Source organism: Lygodium microphyllum, chromosome 6, assembly GCF_053477565.2.
Source record: "Lygodium microphyllum isolate KBCC chromosome 6, Lygodium_microphyllum_v1.1.10, whole genome shotgun sequence".
NCBI classification, from domain to species: domain Eukaryota; kingdom Viridiplantae; phylum Streptophyta; class Polypodiopsida; order Schizaeales; family Lygodiaceae; genus Lygodium; species Lygodium microphyllum.
The window spans coordinates 152,205,691-152,229,567 of record NC_141140.1 but is presented as its reverse complement, the minus strand read 5'-3'; the positions used below and the strand labels follow the sequence as shown (position 1 = coordinate 152,229,567).

The following is a 23,877-nucleotide window of genomic DNA, read 5'->3' as shown; positions in this document are numbered from 1 at the left end:
AGTTTGTTCAGGCACTTTAAGATAGACCAATTCCCCTTCTTCAAAGGGGATGTCTCTTCGGTGAGGATCTGCATAAGCTCTAGCTCGATTTTGAGCTTTCTTAATATTTTATTGAGCAAATTTTAACATATTATTCATATCCTCTAAAAAGTCCTTGGTTGCCTGAACCTTTTCCTTATGCAATCCTACTGCATGAGGAGCTCTGGGCTGAAACCCATACATTAGCATAAATGGACTATATCCAGTGGAAGAATGCTTGGCACTATTATATGCAAACTCTGCTATCGGTACCCAATTAGTTTGCCTTTTACTTACATATGCCCTAAGCATATCTTCAAGGATTTGGTTAACCCTTTCAATTTGCCCATCAGTTTGCGGGTGGTTTGCCGTACTCATGCTAAGTTTAGTATCCAAATTCCTAAATACAGCACGCCAAAATTGACTATCAAATTTTCTATCTCGATCAGAAACTATATTTGCCGGAAGGCCATACAATCGGTATATGTTCTCTCTGCTTTATTAACCTGGCATTTATTACATTTGACCACATAGTCAAGGACGTCCTTATTCATTCCAGGCCAATAGAACTACCTTTTAATAAGACTATAAGTCTTATTAACTCCTGGATGTCCCACACTAGGGGTATCATGACACTCAAAGAGTATCTGGCGCCTTATTTCTTCATCTTTTGGGACACATACCCTACCCTTGTAGAGTAAATAACCATTATCAATGGTAAAATTCTTCCACTTGAATCCCATTTGAGCAACCCCTGATGCTCCATTTCCTTGTTGAACATCCTCAGATATTCCTTCCTCAGTGGAGGCCCTTCCATTTGGATCCCCATTTTCTATTGCTTCCCATATGTTGGAATATGCCGGATATACTTTTCTTTTCTATAACTTATCTCATAGTCGAACTCTTGGAGGAGTTCGGCCTATCTGGCTTTACGCCCTTGTAGATCCGGTTGGTCATTAAGCCACTTAATGCTTTCATGATCCGACTAGATCAAAAGTTTGGCACCGTACAGATAGTGCCTCCATTTCTTCATTGCATGTACTATTGCATACAACTCCCTCTCATAAACAGAATAATTCCGTTTTGCACGGTCTAATTTCTTGCTTTCAAAAGCAATTGGTCGACCTTCTTGTAATAAGACCGCGCCTATCGCCTTATCACTGGCATCGGCTTCAACCACAAATGGTTTATTGGGATCCACAATTAATAGTACTGGAGCTGTAGCAATTCTACCTTAAGTTTTTGAAAACTTTCATTTTGGTCTGTTCCCCAATTAAAGCTCTTCCCTTTCCCTTTAAGTTGGTCTGTCATTGGAACAACTATTTTGGCATAATCTTGAATAAATCTACGATAGAATCCAGATAAACCTAGGAAGATCTGCAGCTCTTCCAGGTTCCTTAGAGATGGCCATTCAATAATTGCCCTTACTTTTTTTGGATCCATCTTGATTCCCTCTTTCAAGATAATATGACCCCAAATATTTGACGTCTTGTGCGAAGAATTCACATTTAGTTTTCTTCGCATAAAGGGAATGTGTTTCATAACAATTGGAATACTAATCGTAAGTGTTCCAAATGTTATTCTCTTGATTTACTAAAGATCAAGATATCATCCAAGAAGACTACTACAAAGTGTCCTAGATAGGGCCGTAACACACTATTCATCAGCTTCATAAAAGTAGCTGGTGCATTAGTGAGGCCAAAAGGCATCGCCAAAAAATCATAATGTCCATATCTAGTACGAAATGCTGTCTTAGGAACATCCTGTGCCTTAATTCTTACTTGGTGATAGCCTGATCTTAAGTCTATCTTTGTGAAGAATTTTGCCCCTTATAATTGATCAAAAAGATCTTTCATTCTGGGCATAGGAAATTTATTCTTCACCGTTATCTTATTAAGTGCTCTATAATCAACACAAAGTCGCATAGAACCATCTTTTTTCTTTACCAATAAAATTGGCGAAGCCCAAGGTGAATTGCTGGGTTGTATAAACCCTTTATCAAGATAATCTTTAATTTGTCTTTCAACTTCTTGGTGCTGTGTTTCACTTAGCTTATAAGGTGGTTTAGAAGTAGGGTGTGTATCCCTATCTATGTCAATTGGGTGATTTACATCACCCCTATCTGGTGGAAGGCCACTTGGTAAATCAGAAGGAAACACATCTTTAAATTCATCTAGCAAACCACTTAATTCATTACTTACATTCAGCTCACAAACATAAGAAAATTGTTGCTTTATATTGCAAAAAGTAAAAGTGTTCTGTACAGGAAGGGACCATAATATATATACCTCACAAGCTTTCTTCTTTATCAGCTTTTGAACTTTAGTGGAACACAACAAAGGGTTGTCAGATACTTCATGCTCACCTTGAATCACAAAAGTCTTACCATCCCTTTCAAATTCCGGTGTATTATGATGATAACTACGTTTTAAGGATGGTTCCAATCCCCATAGCCACTCCTTTCCTAAAGCAATATCGGCTCTTTCCATATTCATAATTTGAAAATCAAGTTTATCTTTATAACCTTGGATCTCAATTTCCAAATTGGATACCATTGTATCCCATATTTTATTATCCTAACCTTGCATCATACGAACAACATATTGATGCCCACTCTTTTGTTGGGGAAGTTTCAATTTTTTGACAAGTGCATAATTTATGAAATTGTGGGTGGCAGAGTCATCAATTATGGCTCTAACCCTCTTTCCAGCTATCAATCCATGCACTCTAACTAAATCATGTGGCCCAAAAGTAGGCTGCCACATAGAAGTTGACATACAACACCTGTGTTGTACATCCTTGTGCAAGACCTCTAAAGATTTATACTTTCCATGCCCCTTTAATTCCAGGGTCTGCACTACATGGATTTGTTTTTCTTTTTCCTTGTCTTTGTCCTTATCCTTTCCTTTATCTTCCCCCCTTTTCCTTTGAGGGTAATTCCAAGCAGCATGGTTAGGGAATAGGCAATTGAAACACAGCCTTTCTTTTTTGGCCTTATCAAAGTCATTTTGACTTAACTTTGGCCTTACATATTGTTTCTTTTCAAAGGGTTGTTTCTTGCCCTTAAGAAATGGCATTTTCCTTTTAAATTTGCCTACAAATTTTGAGGTTTCAAATTTCTTAGTCTTGGGCTCCGTATCAGTGAGACTAGTGAGTATATTTGGACGCGTATTATCTTCATTGATTAATGCAAATTTAATTGCCTCTTCAAGCATCTTAGGTGAACTCATTTTCACTTCTTTTTACAGGCCTTATCTAGTCCCCTTATGAATCCTCTTGTCTTTTGAAATTCATCTATTCCTTCCAATTTGAGGATTATCTCACGATACTCCTCCAGATATGTCAGCAAGGGTTTTCCCTTTTGTCTGACATAATCCCAATCTTTCCAATTTCTTTCCATTTCATTTTCAGGAAGGAATTCTTTCTAAAAGACCGATTCAAATTGAGCCCAAGTTTCAGGTATTTTATTTGCCTCCTTTAAAGTTCTCCACCATTTATATGCCTTTGGCCCCAAGGTTAAACTGGCCTCCAATGCTTGGAGATGTGGTGGAGTATTCTTAAGTTTGTGCAAATCCTCCCATTTTTGGAGAAAATTAAAGATAGTATCTTTATTTCTGTCTTTTTCCTCCCCGAGAAACTGAGGGGGTTTCATATCTTTTAACACTGGGTTATCCCTTAACTTTTGGTGGGGTTCCTTAGGATCTCGCATAGTCACATCTAGATCTTTCGATGAAGATGGAATGTCCGAGGTTTCTATCTTATTTTTATCTCTTTCTAGTAACAAGGCTAATTGAGATTTTATTTCTGTGAGTGCTTGAGTTAGCTACTCCATTTGAACCCCGTGTGCTTGCACACGAGCAGTTAAATCATCAAATTGTTCTCGTGTAGCAAAAAATTCTTGCCATTGTTCTTCTTGAATTTCTGTTTCATGGGGATCTACCATAGGATGGTCCCCAGAACTAGAATCTTCCGTCATCCCCTTTTTCTCTTTACCCTGCATTAATACACTGGAATTAGAAAGCAAATATAAGAAGTTTGCGTACAAGATGAGGTACTTCCCTTATTACAAAGGTAGAACAGATGTCGATGGCTTTTATAGCTTAGTGGTAAAGATGGCGCGAAGAACGGTGCAGCTTTCCTTAGATTTGCACTAGTTATGTGCAGATTGCGTGGTATAGATTCGATGCATGATAATGCTACAGATATCCTTGATTGGATTGGCCCCTGATCTGTGCTTGGATGGTGAAAATGTTGTCGTAGAAAACAAAATCTATCGGCCAGTGAAAAAAAAACACCCGTGGCCACACTTTACAAGGTCGCCTGAAGAGGAAACGGACAAAACATTTAAAAAAAAAAAAACGCTATTGGCCACGTTTATGGAGTTGCCTGAAGAAAAAATGAGCGCCGGCCCAGACGGATTACGGGTCCAACTTTAAATTGCGAACCCAAACTCTTCGTGCGTTGCGTAGCTGGGCGAGAGGTGGCCGAGTGATAGTTGACACGGCTTTGATACCAGTGTTACGTATCTAGTAGACTATCTTCTGACGACAACTCTGCCGATGGCCCTCTGTTCGTAACATGAAAATGACATGAGAGATTCGGTTCGTCTCACCACCCAGCCTCGCCTAGAAGATTGCTGGCTCCTCCCTCCTAATTCAACTGCCAGCTGTCCGCTTCAGGTGAGTCCTACTATTCTTAGACTCACTTACTCTCTAGGCTCCCCTTGACCCCGTTCGGGTGTCCAAGGCCCCCGGACGGTCATCCCTCGTGCCTGTCTCCCATAAGTTACATTTATTAATGTAACACATTTCCTCGGGACGTATACCTAGCTTAGTTGCCAATGCCGGTGAGATAAAGTTTGCATGAGCGCCAGGATCAAAGAAAATAAGCACTATGGAATCTCTGATCTTTCCCCAAGCTTTGCACAATTCTATAGCATCATCAGTTGATTGATCTCCCACCATATCAGTCACTAAGCCAATGCTGGGCTTCTTTTTACTTGGCGCATCTTTATCCTCCGCATCTTTAGAAGATTGTTGTGGGCACTTAGAAGCAATATGACCTTTTTGTTCACATATAAAGCATTTACCAGCCATCGTTAAAGCCTTTCTTTCTTCAAATGATTTGCCAAAAATTGGCCTCTTTTGTCCTTTACCCTGTTTAAAAAAAGTCTGAGGTTGTGGCTGAAATCTTTTCTTCCAAAAAGACTTCTTTGTAAAGCTAGTCTTTTTTGGAAATTGCTTCTTCTTCTTGCCAGGATCCTGCTTAAATTGAGAATCCTTCTTTTCAATGCCTTTAAAGCTGTTAGCTTTTCCTTTCAACAATGCATTTGCCACATCAGCATTGTCAATTAACTGTACCATATTTGTAACCCTAGTCTTGGTACAATAATCCTTCATGGCTTCGGGCAAGCCACAATAGTACTTTTCAATTTGTTATGACAGGGGCACTGTCCTGGAAAAACTCACGGGCAAAAGTGCTTCCCAAAATTTCTTATTGTACTCTTCTAAATTCGTACAATTTGCCGCGTCCAATTTATGCCATGCAGTCATGACATCTACTTCAAACGTGCTAGTTAATCATGAGGCTGCAAACAACTGTTTAAAATGGATCCAAGTGGCAGGTGCATATCCTTGCATCAACAATATGTTCCACCACTCCAAAGCATTACCTTTCAAACAAGTTGCAGCCTTCTGCACCTTAGAAATCTCAGTAAAATTCCCTCCTGTGTAAGCTGCATCAAACTGCTGTATAAATGTCAAAGCTTTCAGCTTATCTTGCATACCACTGAAGGTTTCAAACTTTATTGCTTGATCACCCTCTTTATAGTCTTTAGGCTTTGCACTTTTTGGTGTCAGGTTGTCATAGACAGGTGGCTGTAAAAAGGGGAGTTCCTTACGCGCATTATCAGCATTCATTTTACTTGTCTTAGCTGCCATATGTCCACTAGGCTGAAAAAAAGCAGCAGCTGCATTTTGTACTCCAGGCATCAAATAAGGACTCTGCAGAGTCTAATAACCAGATTGTAGACCAATATTAGCATAAAGTGGGTTCACTGTCTCAATAGGCATCATTCTTGGTGGCCCTCTAGGCAAGTATCCCGGATAACCCACGGGATAATCCAGCCATTGCTTGAAAAATTGACCCACCACCAAAGTAACCAGGATACGTAGCAAACTGAGGAGGAATAGTCTGTTGTGCCACTTGTGCATTACTGCCTTGACCATTCACTCCCTGGTCCTGTGCTTGTGCTTCTTGTTGAACTGGACTTGTCTCCATGTTTGGTGTCTTTTCCACATGCTCACGCACATTAGAAGTTTGCCTTTTTGAGCGCTCCATGGTATGATGTGACGACTCAGCTCGAGAATCCTCATTATGTGACTTCAAAATTTTTTGCATCCGAGGATTCTTTACAAGCTGTTCGAAAGAGCCAACCATACTGAGGAGTTGTGCCACAAACAAGTTCTCTTGTTCTTGCTCCTCTTCCTGTGGTTCAATGTTGGTTCTAGAAGGTGCTAACACCTGTGCACCAAAACTCTTCTCTTCATGAGGGAGTTTTCCTTTGCCTTTATCCATGTCTACCATCTCTCTAGTCCTGTAATCTCTGTAAAACCTGTGTGTATGGCCTTTTCACCCAAAACTCGTCTGAGCTTAAATTCTTACAGAAAAGAATTCAAATCCCGGGGATGGAACCATGTAACCGGTCTATGACTCACATAAAGCGTAGTTCCTTCAATTAACACCCGGTCTTTACACACACACACATAAGCAGAGACCTCACTCCTTTCCTCAACACCAGATTGGCCCTGAAGACCGGCGCCCCTCTTGGTATTTCTTTATGAATTAAAAGATGAAAAATTACAAAAATGATAATGTTCCAAAATACATAACCTATGAACAGTTGGTTTTCATCTCTTCTGAGTAAATCTCAGCTGCATAAGAACAGTACAACAATGTCTAGATCAACATCCCTTTCAAGAAAGCATTTTTTGTGACCAAAACTCAATGATTCCTGTGCAGAATTGCAGTCTGCAGATCTCTGAATTCACTGTTCTTACTGTCCAACATGTCCAGAATTCATTGTTCTTACTGTCCAGCACACTGTTCTTATTGTCCAGCATGTGCAGAATTCACTGTTCTTACTGTTCAGCATGTCCAGAGTTCACTGTTCTTACTGTCCAGCACGTGCAGAATTCATTGTTCTTACTGTCCAGCACACTGTTCTTATTGTTCAACATGTGACCAAAACTCAATGATTCGTGTGCAAAATTACAGTCTGCAGATCTCTAAATTCACTGTTCTTGCTGTTCTGTATGTCCTGAAATCATTGTTTTTACCAGCATGTCCAGAATTCACTGTTTCTATTGTCCAGCATGTGCAGAATTCACTGTTCTTACTGTTCAGCATGTGACCAAAACTCAATGATTCGTGTGCAGAATTACAGTCTGCAGATCTCTGAATTCACTATTCTTATTGGCTAGTATGTCCTGCATTTTTTGTGATCAATACTGAATGATTCATGTGCAGAATTTCAGAGAAAACACAGAATTGTACCTTCGATGGAATTAGCCCATCATGTGAAGCATTTTCTCTGAGAATAGAGAGAGAATTGATCAGATGGAGCAAGCTTTACCTCCATACTTGAGTCAGAGACGTAGAAGTACTCTCCATGGCTGATTTTCTTGCAACAATCTGCCCTCAGCTCCTCAAAACTTTATTCTTCCATCTGCCCCTTATGCCTATTACGTTTTTTTTAATGGTCTCTCTCTCTCTTTTGGGAATTTTTTGCTACATGGCTTACATGTAACAATTTTCCCGTTTAAACCTTTTGGTCTAAAATTCTCCATGATCGGTGCTAAATTCGACCTCGGCATAGACTAGAGAATTAATCATCGTGCAAAAACGAAGATAATGATGCGAACAGATTTTGGGGTCCAAAAATAATAATTCCCTAAATTTTAGGGATGGTGACCCCTGCATTCCTCAAGTTGTTCTAAGCAACTTTTATTATTGTGACCACATCAAAAAGTGTAATGTGACTCAGTTACGGTGACTTTTATTCCATGAGCATTCTCACATGTGCATCTTCTGTCTTGGCTAGGCTCATTGTTCTGCACCATCTCTAGTAGCTAAGCACACAGTCCCAAACCATTGGCATTTTATTCTTTAGTGCCCATTCAATATGGAACCGGTCCTAAGGCTCAGACAAACCATTAGTCCAATTTGTTGCAATGACTGCCTCTTCTGGCCATGCAGAGATCCCGGCTTATTCCAAGAGAACTCTGGGGGTAAGAAGCAACAACAACAAAAGAAAAGAAAAATAATTTATATATAAGTAAATAAGAAAAGCAATTGTAAAAAGTATCACCACCTGGTGATATCGGCTGTGACAAGTAGGCCTTTGCGGTAACCTCATCGAGAGGCAACTCACAGATGTGGAGGAGACTTCTATTGGATGTCTCTCCGGAGACGATGTGGGCCTATGCAAACCAGTTAGATAAGCCCTTTGGAGTTGAAAACATTGTTGACTGAGATGGTTGACTGGTGGCAGTGTGGGTTTGACCTTTCCACTGTCCCTTACTATCACCTTACCTTCCTTGATGGGGGTTGCTTGACTGAGGGGCTGGGTTTTGTGACTTGGATTTTGGTGCTGTGCCTTTTGCGTTTGATCGACACTTGTTGTCAAAATGGCCAGTCTTTTGACAATGTTGACAATACCTATCCTTCTTATAGGTACATTTTGCCACCCGGATTTGAGTTGAGATTGGCAATTTCCTTGTGATTCCCTTGCTTGATTTTGATTTTGATTTTGTTTACCTTTCTCTTGCTCCCCCTTCTGAGAATGAGCAACAAGAGTCCCCTCTTAGGGATTACTCATATGAAACTGATCGAACATCCATGTATAACGCAATAGCTGACACTCAAATTCATAGAATGTGGGTGAATTGGGCAGAGAGACTACTTGTTGCATAAAATTGAAATATTTATGCGGCATCTTGTTAAGAAACAATGTAACTTGATCGTTAGAGGACTTAGGAGTTCCTATAGTGGAGAATTTAGCAAGGAGACGCCAATACTCAACCAACTTGACTTGCAAGTCATTCCGGCCAGGGATTTTAAAGTTTTGAAGCTCATAGTCAAGATTTATTCAACGGGTCCTAATCCTGAGCCACATAGCGGTCAGTCAAGTGTGGCAATTGCTCTGACGCCAAGTCAAAATGCTGAAGCTGAGAATGAAACTCAGGCAATAAGCCTGCATAAGCTCGACAATAATGGAGGTATTCCTAGCCTTCCATCAGCAGACGACCTCGTATGTAGCAAGTGTGAGATCGGTTTGGGGTTTCAACCCCTGCATAAGATCACATAGGTTCTGTGAGTCTAGGACATTTCTCATCAAGTTCGACCAAGTTGTAAAGTTTGACTTGTTAAAACGAGTCTTGTCATTGAATGTATGCTTGGCAGAAGATGTGGTAGAACCATGAGGTGTCGGGAATGTGGGGTAAGATGGATGTGGAGGATAAGATGGTGGTGGTGGTGGTGGTGGAGGAGTCTGATAAGGAGGAGGGGGAAGAGGTGGGTAGGTAGGAATAGCTGTCCATAGAATAGATGGCTTAGTTTTGAATAGTAGGACAAATGCACTAAACTTCTCCATGCATCAGCCTGTGCTTGTGCATCCCTTATCCCTCACCATTACCACAACTAGCCATCAGCAATCAGCCCTCTCTTCCTCACATAGCTGCCCATACCACTTTAGAGAACATTGCCAATTAGTGGAGGCTCACCCGGCTGCTGCCTAATCTACATCAGTTGGCGACCATATTTGGAGCACTGCTACTGCTCTATCCTCATTTTCTACTGGTTGCCTTGTTGTCCATGTACATGCGACTTGTACCCTCCCACAGTTGTGTTTTACATCCAAGAGAAAACATGTGGATTTGACCTGTTGATTCACCTTTGAGGTCTGAATATTTGTCATGGCTATTTTATTTCTTAATGCCTTAATCCTTGTTGTGTGCATGCCTACCACATCACCATCTTATTTGCTTGAAGTATATAGAGGCCAATGCTATTTTGAATTGTACCTTTTGATTGGTTTCTTTGTTTCCATCACACCAACTTTGAGAGCTATGGCTTCTTCATCCATTACTAGATACTCTTTATGTGTCCCTTTCATAATCATTGGAAATTCCTTGAAACTCCACTTGTCCATCATTTCACTGTTCTTGTTTCTGTTTCTGTTTTTCTCATCCATATAGTCAGTGGTATATCTACGAAAACTTTTTGCTGTTCCCAATCCTGTTCCCATTTCTGTTCTTCTTTCCATTTGCTTGTTTTTAATAACTATGGTCCCTTTCTGTCCTTTCAATTTATGGTCATCATAACCATTCTTGGCTGCTTTCAAATTTATTTATGTGCTATTTTCCAGGATTCCTTGTTGTGTTTTATGCTGTGTGATAGTGAAACTGACCCTCGCAATTGCATTTTGATTGAGATGATGATGACAATGGATGAAGGTTGATAGGTCAAGTGGCTAGAGCAATTGACTTCCCTATTGTTGTAGAGGACATTGACAAGCTTCAAATTGTTGTGATGTGGATCTCCATGTTATGTGATTGGGCTGGCAAGAGAGCGATTTCAGGCTAAGGCTCTATTTATGAATAACCCTTAAAGCTGTAAATAGTCTACGGACAACCAGTTCCAACTTTTGTTTCACTACAATTGAATCCACATTGCCACCTTGCAAGGGTTTAGATCTTTTAAGCTCTAAAACCTTGTTTAGTTGCAAATTTTGGAGAGCATAACTTTTCAACTGTTTCCTTTTGAACTTCTCATGGCAGTTTTCAAAACTAATACATGTGTGCCAAAGCCATGCTAAATCCTGATGATATGTCACTATAGTCCGGTAGAAATACAAACTCCCTTTGTTGCAGAAACCTTGGTTCCTTACAATCATATCATGAAAACCAAAACAATTACCGAATAAAGATAATCCAGTAAGGTTGCAAAATGGAAAACAATAATCTTTTTGGAAATAGAAAAATGCATTTTCATTTATTAGAGTAAAGTTTATATTTAGGGTAAGTATCTGTCGCTCGCTAGGAGGGTTGCATTCCATTTGCAGATAGATCCATATAGTACGATCTGTCCAGTCCAGTCCGATGTGTACGATCCGTCCAGTTTTCATCTCCCTTTTTTTTGTGGAGTTGGTGTTTTAAAAAATCCGTTTTTGGCTTTACCCTTGTCCTTTTTATCCTTATTGACCTCTACCTTACCATCTCCTCTTCTTCTACCTCTCTCTTATAAGCTCCTCTACTATTCTCTCTCGAATCTCCTCCATCCACTTCTCTCTACCTCTACATCCTTCTCTTCCTTGTGTCTCATCCCCTGTGTGTAGCTCTATTTCTATTTCCTCTTCCTTTTATCTCCTCTTCTTTCCCTTCCCCCACCTCTACCTATATCTCTATATTCTTTATCCCTATCACAATGCCTAAGCCTCTTCATGAAGCCTTCTCATACACACATCTTACCTTTAGTTTCCTTCTTTATGTACTACTTTTTTTGTACTTGCCACTTGGCACTTGGTCACTTGCCATAACATGATCCACCAATCATGATCCATCATGATTCATTGTAGCTAACTTCTTTTTTTGATCCATTGTACATGTTTTCAATCTTATAAGTAAAATTGGATTTTGGAAATTACTTGTGACTAGAGTCTTGGATTTAGATTTTGTCTCAATTTCTCATCATGTTCATGACTTATTGTTGAAAATTGAAGCAAGACATTTGTGGTTTGTAAAATGTATTAGTATTAGATGGATAATTCGTTGTGATACTCTATCTCATGAAGAGCCACTCTCATGTTAAAACACGTAATATTTACTAGCCTTATCTTTAAATTTATATGTATTTCTTAATGACTGTACCAAACAAGGATTCTATTTGACATGTTTTTGTGTACGTTCGGTACCGTAGTAAGTCCATGGATTGGACGGATCGTACTTGACTACCCTGCTCACTAGTGTTTTCAATTGGTTGTTGCTAGAAACTTGAATGTTGGACAGGCACACAATGCCAATATATCAACACCCATGGGTTGTATTGAAATCTACCTTTTTTCTCTCTCGTTAAGCCACAGTTTCATGCATACATTATGAAGAAATTATAGATGGAGATCTGTTTATAACATGATATTGGTGATTGATCTGGGCTCAGGCTGCATGTTGTTTGTTGCCTCTATCTTATGGAGACTTATTCTGAAATTAGGAGAAATCTATGAAATGAGTGCTTGCTAAGGTGTTTCGTGAAAAGGCTTTTTATGCGAATATCAGACCTTAATTTGGAAGGGAATCTACACTGTCCTTAATTTTGCGGAAGCATTGTTTGCGGTTGTCCATTTCTATTTCTCGAAGATTGCTATACAGTGAATATTTTATTGCTTGTTCAAGAATAAAAGATATTTCAGGCCTCACAATCTACAAGCTCTAATAATTGAATTGTTTATGATTGGTAGTGTTTTCTGAATAAGCCTTGTTGTTTGCTTTCAGGATGATGAGGCTGAGGGTGGAGGCCAAGTTGGGGTTGAGAGTGAAGGTGAAAGAGCAGGAAGTGACCTTGAGAAGGAAGAAAGTGAAGCTGAAAGAATCGAAAGTGAAGCAGAAAGGGAAGATAGTGATGCAGGCCATAGCTACGATGAAAGTCATGGTGCTGAGCGAAACAGGGATGGTGGGAGGAGTGTGCGGCAGCCAGCAGAAGAGAGTGATCCAGAGCAAAGCTTTGGTGAGGGTGATGAAGTAGAGGAAAACAGATATGGGACAGCTGACAGCAGGAGAATACAGCAACAGATAGAGGAAAGTGATGGGGATCATAGTTATAGTGAAGATGAGGCAGACCAGGGTAGGTTTGAAAAGAGGACAAGAAAGCAGCAAATCAGTGCCAGTGGTTCTGATAAGTCACATGGCCATGATGCTGATGAGGAAGAAGAGAATGAGGTCTTTCATAGAGCATCTAATGCCGAAGAAGATGAAGATGAAGATGAAGTAGAGCAAGTCCGAGAGGCAAGGTAATGATTTGAAAAACTTAAGGTAATATTTTGTAGCTTGGTCTAGTGGCCTGTATTATATAATTTACAATGTCAGGTCCTTGAGAGGCATGCTTGAGTAGTTTAGACCAGTGATTACACAAAATATCTAATTTTTCAAATGATGCACATTGAGAACATGTGAAGATGCAGGGATTCAGGAGCAATCGTCTTTTCTCTCTCCCTTGAGAACTGCCCATCTCTCTCTTCTGTGGGTCCCTCTTCTTCCATGTGTTTTTGTTCAACAAACATACTGGTTGTTAAAAAGGTAGACAGTGTTTTTGTTTTGACTGGTGTAGTTGGAGGTGGTTTTGCTGACGTACTGCCTTCTTTTGTAGCATCAGTTTATGCAAAATGGATCTCTTTATTATCAGAGGCTCCATTTATTGTGCTTGTGATAGTGCAATAACCTCTCAAACTATCTTCCAAAGTTACTATCTTAGATGACATTATCATTCTTAATGCGTTTTCACATGTAATCTCTTCAAAAGTCCAAGCTTATTTGATGATATTGTGATACCTTTGCTCTTGAGCATTCTTTGATTCTATGCTCAAGTCTTATTCTACTTCTTCATTCTCTTATGTATTGAAGTCTGAAGAAGGCTATACTCAGTAGTCATCTGTACTGGAGTCATCTGTATTGAAGAAGGCTGTACTCAGTAGTCATCTGTACTCGAGTCTTATTCTTCTTTTGCACTCTATATGTAGGGAAGCAGGCTATACTGAGAAGTCATCTATACTCGAGTCTTATTCTTCTTTTGCACTATCTATGCAGTGAAGAAGGCTACGGGGGCAAAGCTTCTGGGGGAGTTGCTGAATTACGTGATGTTTTTGGTGACTCTGATGAAGAGGATCAAGGACCTGCTGCTCAACCACACAGCCCTCAGGAGCAGGGAGAGGTATGTTTATTGTACAAACATTAAAAAAAGGATAGACGAATTAGATATCATGAAAGCCTTCAACTTCTCTTTCTGATGATGAATTCTTGCAGATGAGTCCTTCAGATGATGAAGCAAGTGTTCAGCGAGGTATCAGACCTGAAGACATTGTTCCTGATGAGGAACAACGTGAAGATCATTACGATTCTGATGAAGAGCAACCAGCTGAGCGTCGGGCACGTGAGAAGCCAGTTGGTCCACCTCTGCATCTGGATGTTCCTTTTGCTTCTCCACTTGGGCATCCAGATAAGGTAACATCAATTTGCAACCTGCCAGTTGAATATATAGTTCTTTCTTGTTTTGAAGCATTATTTTGTCCTACCAGTAGCCATGGTTATCAAATATTCAAATATGTGTTCTCTCCATCAATGCCCTCCGCAAATATGGTAGACATTTCTTCTTGGAACTTTCATATTGGAGGTGGCTTAATGCCAGTATTGACTGCTGGAATAATCGGTCTAAATGTCTGCAAACAAATTCATAGGGAGATCCCTGGGGGGCTCACTTGGGGGGCAGAGAGAGAGAGAGAGAGAGAGAGAGAGAGAGAGATTACGTTTACGAAAAAAAGAGAGAGAGATTACGAAAAAAGAGAGAGAGAGAGAGCAATGGAGATGCAAAAGATGGTGGTAATAAGCCATGAAATGTGTAAATAAATTGGCCTGCAAGATGCTTAGATGCAAAGTCCATGACTTTGTTATGACACTCTTCAAGTATGCTTTATCTCATGATAAGTTGCTCACTTTCCAGCTTGACATGTCTAGAAGGTGGGAGGGGAAGGGAACATTGGGGTAGGAAGGTACTAGGGAGGAAGGGAGGGAGCCTGGAGGGAGATTGATTGATTGAGTTGGACTTTGCAGATGCATGTTGTAAGGGTCTCCAATATCATGGGTATTGAACCCAAGCCGTTTGATCCCAAAACATACATTGAAGAAGAGGAACAATTTATAACAGATGAGACTGGTCACAAGCAAAGGATTAGGCTTGAAGACAATGTTGCACGTTGGAGATTGGCACGCAATCGAGATGGATCACTTTCTGTAAGTTCAAGTTCATTGTGAAGTTCTTTTGATTTTGAAATGACACCTGCAAGATCATCATTTATTACCATTTTGGGGATTAGTACAGTGAGCATGCTAGATTTCTATTTCAATGGGGCATGTGGAAGAGATGCAAGGTGTGAACATGTATAGATGTATGTGTTGTTGCATGGACTCATGCAAATGTGAAATCTTTGTATATATCAAGGAATGCATCTAAGCATGTAAGCACTGTTCTCAAGTGCCTGTTTCTCTTAAGTGTTGTTCATGTTGTTAGCAATACATGGGTATGCCATCTTCTGGTGTGAGCCCTATCATTAATTAGTGGGGGACATTATGGAGCTCTAACCTTTTTAGTTTCCTATTCTTGGTTTGGTAATTTTAGTTGTTATGTTGTGGTTGGACAGTTTTAGCCAATGGGAACATTCTTAGTCCACACTAAGAGTTTTGTATATACAGACCCTAGTGCTACTCTTATTCTTGCCTTTTGCTTTTGGTGGCATCCTCCCTCAATTCAAGCAGTCTCTAGCCACCCAACTAGGTCTGCGAATTTGTGCTTTCAGCAGTGGAGGTGCAGTTGGCTTTGCATTTTGGGGGGACAAGTACTTATAGCAACCTAGCACATTTGCCTTTTGGGTGGATAGCCATGTGTAGCATCCTGGCACGTTTGTGTTTGGTTGAACAGCCACAAAGGAGAAGGCAGTTTTGATGGATAGCCACCCAGCCACCTATTGCAACATTTGGGCTGCCAATAGGTGACATAAAGGACTTTATTGCATCGAGAAGAGTTGAGTTTGCAGGGTGGCGTACAGGCAGACCTGCTTTTGATGCTGCCTGGATAGACATGCATTTTTGGGTTGGGAGCAGTCTTGACCCTGTGGACTTTCCACTTCAGATTGTAGGGAGGCTGTCCTCCATTGAGCTCTGCAGTTACTTTTTTAGTTAGGATATTTGGCTGGACATCTGGCATTTTCCCTCTACGACTTATCCTAGGCATCATCATCCTTTATTTCCATGATGGTGTTTAAGAGAACTTAAGCACAGTAGAACATAAAGTTTTAAGCACAATAAATCGAAAACAAAATTCAGCAGTAAACTCACAACTGTGGAGCTAGAATGCTCCCACACTGAAGAGATAATGCTGATTGGCTCCAAATTTGAGTGTCCCTTGCAGTATTTCTTTAGATTATTGAAGAGCCCTTTGAATTTTTGTACAAAAATATGATTGCTCTGCTGATTTTGGTTTTTGGCTGAACAGCCTAATTACTATAACAGCAAATCAGTCCCGATTTCGCCACTAAATTCACTGTGGCTAACACAATGTGCATCATGCCCAAGGCCATTGAAGCAACATTTGTACTGCTTCTTATGCATGTCCCAAAATATGCACTGTACAGTATTTGGTGTATAGAACTTAATCGATTGATGTAGCTTTAAGTGCTACCCTGTTCACCCTCTTCTCGATGTCCTCCATGAGCAAATCAATACAACGGCTTGCACATGGAGTCCATACAATTGTGGGAAACTAGGCTTGAAGCAAGTGACCCATGCATCGACAATTGGATGCATTCTCAGTAACGACTTGCACCACATTTTAGGGGCCATCTACACGCACAATACTTTACTTGGAGAGAGAGAGAGAGAGAGAGAGAGAGAGAGAGAGAGAGAGAGAGAGAGAGAGGCATTATGATCATTTAATACTATAAAATGTGAAAGCTAGAAAGTAATAACTTTAATAAGACAATGTGTAACTCAATGATGGCTTATTGAATGTTGCGGTGGTTGAATGCACTTGTGGTTCTCCTCCCCCTCTTGCTAGTGTGTACGGCCCATAAAAAGAATATGCCAAGCGGACAAGACATGAGTATGTTGATAATGCCTTGTTTCCTACGGTCACTCCATTCATATGTGAGAATGGAGCAAGCATACTTCATCCATGTGTCTCGAGTAGGGTCAAAGGCTCTATTGATCTCCTCCTCCTCTTCATTAAATTTTCTTGGTTTGTATGTCATTGTAGGTGATATCTGTCCATCCTTCGCATGGATCCACATTGGCAATGGCCTTTGCCATCTTCTTCCATTGCTCTTGCTTTAGGACATTAAATGTGAGATTGCATTGAGTGATGGTGCATACAATCTCAATGTCGGCAAGTCATTGCATTTCTCTAAGAAAGACAACTGACCTGTGCATATTATTGGGGTACTTGAGAGAGAGTGGGTTGCCTCTTCCATGTTGCAGGAGCCTTTGTTCTTTACTGTTGTGGAGAATTAGCTATCAATACAATGTCATTTGCATACAGTAAGGTATCCAAGTACCAGCTAGTGGGGCCTCTCTATCTCCCTTCCGATATGTAATCAGAGATTCCATCAATATAGAGGTCAAATAGTATCGAAGAAGGGGGACACCCCTACTTCACCCCTATGGTGGATTGGATGGATGTGGAAAGGCCTTCAGGTGTTTGCACTCTGCCATTAACCCTCTCATATAATGCAAGAATCCCCAAATAAACTCCTAGGTACTTCCTTGGCTATGCATTAGTTTGTCTCTTGGTACTATATCAAAAGCTTTGTTGAAATCCACAAAGTAGCAATAGATCCACCGGCCATGAGCTTTGCCCTTTTCAATAATCGGTCTTAGTGTAAGGATGTGATTCAATGTAGAAAAGCCTCTTCTAAAGCTTGCATGTCCTTGTGCTCAGAGGCTTCACACTTTTGCCTATCTGCTCAGCTCTTGCTCAAGAATAGAGGCATATAGCTCGGCCAATGTGTGGCCAACCATAATATTCCGATAATGATTAGGTAAGGTAGGGTCACTTGACTTGAGGATAGGCACAATATTGTTAGTGCTTTAGCTCTCTAGAAGCCTTCGTACACATGGTAACCACGAAACATGTTTCATTGGCAGTGAAGTGCGAAACGGTTGAAACGTTTCATTGAAACGTGAAACACCTAGAGTGAAACGGTTGATGGAAACAAGATTTTTAAATGAAAAACAATTGTTTTTTTGGTGTTTTTTTGAGAGTTTTAGACACTTTGCATATATGATAGACATCCTTTATTGACATGAAAGAGTTTGCATAGTATAAATGTGTAAGTTGCATCTCATTATCTATAAAGGAAACTATATCACATATATTGTTCAGCCGTTTCACATGGTGTTTCGCTTGGGACTTGCCCAAAAGTGAAACATTTGGGGGTGAAATGCAGCATTTCAAGGGTGAAATGTTTCGGGGGTGAAACGTTTTGCAGTTACCTTGTTCGCGCATTGCTCCGTTAAATATGTAAGCTAGTTATCATGCGACAAAGCCTTTAGCATGGATCAAGTGTTCAGCCTCTAATCCATCATGGCCTTGTGCTTTACCTCTATTGAGTTTGCCAATAGCCTCCCAAGCCCTATCCTTTGTAAAGAACGTAGAAGTCGTTGGGCCAAGGCTAGCTGCATAATGCTCTGATGTATCAGAGGATGTAATTTGTGTGGCGATGTAATGGGTGTGGCTATGTGATGCTCTCTGAAAAGCTGCTAGGCTTCTCTAGAGTCTTGACTCAAGAATAGCTGGTATAGATCCTGCTCCAACTATGCCAAGAATGCTCTCTTCTTTCACCATATGAGGCTTCAGATGAGTAGTTGTGCTTGTCTGTGGGTGGTGGATTGTAGTGTTACCTCTCTCTATAGGCGAGCTTTGGCCTCCTAGCACTCATCATCATACCAATTGTTCTGAGTTATCAACCGACAAGCTACTTTTTGTGTGGACTGAGTGTGGTAAGGCTATGCCTGCGGTTGTGTACAGAGCATCACCGATATGCTTGGTGAGATTCTGTAATGGGATGTCGGGTTTTGCATCATGTAGTATTTTGATGATTTCCATGTAAATATCCCATGTCCTGAGAATGGTATCTTGGATGCCAGTGGAACCCATGATTTGTCTGTCCACGTGTGAACTGGATATCTATGTGAAAGACAGATAAGCATGGTCCATTGCAACTCCAACAAGGTGCGGTGAGACACTAAGATCCTAGATATGGGGTATAAGCATGGAAGGGGCAAGTACATAATCCACTGTGTTAGCGCTATATCAGTGGGGAATAGCATGTGAATGTGCCTGATAGAGGGTATCTATCTAAGCCATTGAGTGTGGCCAGTCCATGTGATGTGCCCATCTCCACAATTTACCTACCATACTCTATGAATTCCCCCATATCTTGGTAGGTCCTCTCTGGTTGTAGCTCTACCACATCTTGCTCCTGTAACATTTCCTCTGATGTGTCAAAGAGAGACACCTGATGACAGCCTGCTATGGCATTAAAGCTCCCTAGTAGGATGACGTCTTCCGCCCTTGAAAACTCCCATATATCCTCATCTAGGGCCATCTATGGCGATTGCCCCTTGGGTGGGGCATATGGAGACGTCAAAGGGGGAAAGTAACACATGGCAATGTAGAGAGTTCACTCTTTGCTATGTACTCTCACCCACATGTACTTGGCCTGCTTATCTTTGCAAACTACCTGGACCATCTGCTAAAGCTCCTCTTGTAACAGCATTGCTACTCCACCTGAGAGAGTGAGCCCTAATCTGATCCAATCCACAACACATAGTCATTGCCCAACATTGCTGGTGCAATGTCCATCAGGCCTAGGGCGTAGAGTAAGTTCACGGACCCAAAAGCCACTCCCACCCTTCATCATGCTGCGAGATGATTGGCCTTGTGTCCCTTTGTATTTATTGTTGTAGCTTGTGCTTTAGTGCAGAAAAAGTTTGTGTTTTCTAGCCAGTGCTATTTTATCATTGATTGGCAGTCTACTCGAGCGTGTTCGTTGGGGGCTTTTTAAAGTCCAACCTACTATCATTATATGATATGCTCAATTGGTTTGTATATAGGTTGAGTTCTTGCTTTTAGATTTTGTAACTTTAGAGGCTTGTGCTTATAGTTTGGGAACTTTGTCTGGAGGCTGGACTATGTCCATGGCTAGACATTCCTAGTAGCACGCGATGGCTTGAGTACTGGAGTCCAGGAGTCCTATTCTTTTGGGGAGAGGTAAATTTTCTCTATCTTAGATACTCTCTACTTTAGGGGGAGGTTCAGGTTGGACTTGGACATAGATGGCCAGTGTATGCTACTTAATCAGCAGATTTACTTCAGATTGGGATTGGAGGAGGATCACACACTGCAAAAATATATTGGTTCTGCTCATTTAGTTAAAACACAAGGATGTTGCGTGAATATTTTCAATTTTCGAATTCATTGTGGCCAGGGCTTAAGCCTGCAATCTGTGCCTTACAGCCTCTTACGCATTGGCACTTCATCAAAGCATATTTTTAGTAAAATCTGTTGGTAGCCACGCGTGTGTAATGACCCACCAATGGAAAGGAGGCAAATGGCAGGGCCCAAGTGTATAACTGCTTTAATGATCGCCACCTATTCTTTCCATTTTATCAATGATGAAATTTTATACCATCTTGAACATGCTCTTAAAATATAGTGGGGTTATTTGAAAGCAAATAAGAATAGTTGTTTTTTTAAAACTCAGCTTTTTACACCCATGTTGTCTATTTTTTTTTGCAGTATGAGAGCAATGCCAGGTTTGTGAAGTGGTCTGATGGGAGCATGCAGCTTCTTATTGGAAATGAAGTTCTAGATATATCTGTACAAAAAGCAAACCAAGATCAAGCTCATCTCTTTGTTCGTCATGGCAAGGTATGACGGTATCTTGGCGAAGACATTTGAAAAACCTTTACCCTTGGAAGAAAGTCACATGATTGCTTTTGCTTGTTTTCCACCTTATATAGGAAATGTCAAATTGTGTGGTCCTAGACGAGTTCATGTTTGGTCCGGCCTACAGCTTTTTCTTCTCACATCGTGATGACCCACTATATTAACGTCTTTCGTAGAGGAGTGTTCTTTTTTGCAGGGGATACTGCAATCTCAGGGAAGGTTGCTGCAAAAGATGAAGTTTATGCCATCATCTTTGTCTTCCAAATCACATCGATTATTAACTGCCCTTGTTGACTCGAGGAACAGAAAAGTTTTTAAAGTAAAGAATGTGATTACAAATAAAGATCCAGAACGGGAGAAAGAAGAGGCTGAAAAGGTAAATGCTTGTACTGTACACCTCATGAAACATTTGTTATGAATCACATGTGAGCATTTATAGGGAGTTCAAAAGTCTGACAAATAACAAAAGGAAAACCAACTTTCTAAGGCATCTTGATGGTGAATTCTTTCAGCTACAAGAGCAAAGAATCAGGAGTAAGGAGGATTTGCAGAGGAAACAAGAGAAGATAAATCGCAAGTATCAATCTGTGCGAGAAAGGGTTGAACCCCAATTATCACCTGGTTTCCTTGAGGGTGCATTAGAAGAGGTAAGAGCAGTCTGCTGGGCTAACATTGTTTTTTTTAAAGCTGTTGTTTGACCTAACCCACCACAAAATAAAATAACCGGTACAGGGAAGGGGAGGTTTCTGGGAAGCCTTCGGCATTTTCAGGAGTAATTTTCTTTTCTCAATATTAACTTGCGGATCCTCAGAATTACCAAACCATTGTTCTTCCTTTTAAATTCAGGACGAGGAAGTGGATGAGTATCCACAAAGTCATAATGCTCGAAGATTTCAAGAACAACTAGAGGCTGAGGGTAGAGCAGAGAGAAGGATAATCAATGCTAAACGGGTAACCATTTTTTCCAGTAGGCCAGGGAAGTTTGTTTCTGTGATGTCAAAACTCACCACTCGATATGCAACTGATTCTAATGCATTGCTACACTGACAGCAATCTGCCCCATCTAGAGAGCCTGTGATAAAGCGGCCAAAAGATAGGCGGCCTGTGCAGCCTAAAAGGAGACAGGAAGAATTGTATTCAGAGGAGAGTGAAAGAGAGCCTTCTGAATATGGAAGTGATGATCAGGAAGATATGATGCAGATGAATCAGATGGAGCAAGAAGAAGAGCCTCAAGGTGAGGAGGAAGAGGAGGAACAGGAGCAAGAAGATGAGGAGGAAGAGGAAGATTACAATCAGCATGGAAAGGTTAGGAAAGCTGTGATGTCTGGCCTTGTCCTGGAAGCAGTTTAGCAAGTTTTATTAATATTTATTCTTGAAATGGATGGAACTAAGTATCTCTTTTGATGACAGGCAAGAAGCTGGGATGATGAAGAGGATGAACCTGTAAAGAAGAGGAAGGAGAGGGACGACTCGGACGAGAATGAATCACCACCTAGAAAACCTGTTCAACGAAGGCGTGTGGTGGTCAGTGACAGTGAAGAGGAGGATTAAGCACAATTTCGTCTTGATCGTTTTTTGGGTTCAGTACGGTGCCTCCCAACTTCTGGCATGATCCAGTAGGTCCCATCTTTTTCCACAGTATCTACAAATGTTAATTGATATTTTTGAGCTGCCTGCAGCTTCTGTATCATATGGTAAGAGGTTCCTTCAACTTGATGTGATATGAAGAATCAATAGAGAAAAATGTTGCAGAAGGCTACCACAACACCAAGATATGTCATAATTGTATGTCCCAAGGTTGCAAGTTGATATTGTCTTGGGGTCCCAAAAATTGTTTCAAGTTGCCATTATTTAACAGTACCTAAGCAAGTGATTGTGATTGTCTACATATCATTTGCACATGCTTTTCCAGTTTAGCGCGTTAGTGCAGGTTGAAGCAAAAAGTAACCTTTGATAAAAATTGGAAGGTAATCCAGAAAGAGGCTGAAAAATTGCAAGTTTTGGATAGACCTGGGGATAAACTGTCCAATTTGCTTGGAGTTACATTTGGTGGTGCCTTGGATGTGGTAGTACGAGTTCATTTGGTGAGATATACATTATTGGCAAATCAGGAGCATAGATGAGCCAACTGATGCATTCATTTCATTGAAGGACATTGTATATGCATCCAAATTTACTTATTTTTTCACAGCAAACAGCACAAGGGTGGCTGGTTGATGATTGACCGTAACTTTGTATAAATACTGCTTTTGATAGAGTCACAAGTGACATCACTAAATCATAAGCATAACACTTCTTTTGGGCTGCAGGCTCTCTTTGGAAGAAAAAGATCATTCATGGTTAATTCATGATCACATTTGCTCTTCAGTTGGACAATTCACCCATACCATGTTGGATAGTTCTGCAAGCTTGACTTATCTAGCTTCCACCAATGCAGTCATCCAAAAAGGGCCTATTTATTCTCTTTTGGACGAATGATCCACTCATGCAGCTACAATTCAAACATGAAACTTGGTGTGCTCAAGATACTGATATGTGCAGCGTATTTACAACAAATGCAACTTGATAGCTGTAAAACATATTAAGGGTGATGTTGTGTGTATCTGAAAATAGTGTGATCTCTTTCCTGGTGTCTTGAACTTACATGCTTGCTAGCACTCTAAAAAAGATTGGAGATAACTAGCTTTGCCCATTTAATACATTGGTACAGATGTTATATCTGTGCGATAGAGTAGATAGATGCCCATGTTACCTTTAGCAATATTATATCGCTGTGTAACCTTGCATGACATATATACTAGAATGAGAATGTGGTTAAAGATTATGGGTGAACTGTCAAAATGTCACTTTTGGTCAAGCAGTAACTTCTCGTGTTACAAGTTACACGGCTGTCATGTGCTCAAATTTGAAGCATGGTTATAACAATGAGAAAAGTACAAGAAAAACAAAAGAAATTGAGATTTATGCAGTTGAGCCATGGAAAGATAGTAAGAGCAATACCTCATGACTGCCAAAATATCTAACTCAAGCTCAAATACAATATCCACAATTGCCAATAGATCGTTGTTGATATGTATGGGCAACTCCAGATAA

General features: G+C 40.5%; 1 protein-coding gene across 2 annotated transcripts in view; it reads left to right on the top strand.

Moving 5' to 3' along the window:
* The window catches only part of VIP4 (leo1-like family protein), a 71,130-nt gene extending 47,596 nt beyond the window's left edge, over window positions 1-23,534 (top strand). The window contains exons 2-12 of one of the 2 annotated variants that reach the window (XR_015691181.1): window positions 12,567-13,081; window positions 13,875-13,998; window positions 14,091-14,288; window positions 14,895-15,074; window positions 20,635-20,766; window positions 20,981-21,160; window positions 21,297-21,431; window positions 21,631-21,735; window positions 21,835-22,089; window positions 22,195-22,400; window positions 23,094-23,534. Coding sequence is in view for 1 of the 2 variants with exons in the window: in XM_087680302.1 (XP_087536428.1) it covers window positions 12,567-13,081; window positions 13,875-13,998; window positions 14,091-14,288; window positions 14,895-15,074; window positions 20,635-20,766; window positions 20,981-21,160; window positions 21,297-21,431; window positions 21,631-21,735; window positions 21,835-22,089; window positions 22,195-22,335 (1,965 nt within the window). In the remaining variant the exon portion in view is untranslated. Of the gene's footprint in view, window positions 1-12,566; window positions 13,082-13,874; window positions 13,999-14,090; window positions 14,289-14,894; window positions 15,075-20,634; window positions 20,767-20,980; window positions 21,161-21,296; window positions 21,432-21,630; window positions 21,736-21,834; window positions 22,090-22,194; window positions 22,550-23,093 lie in introns of those variants that run through there. The other variant, XM_087680302.1, reaches the window with a different exon arrangement.
* Window positions 23,535-23,877: the final 343 nt, after the last annotated feature.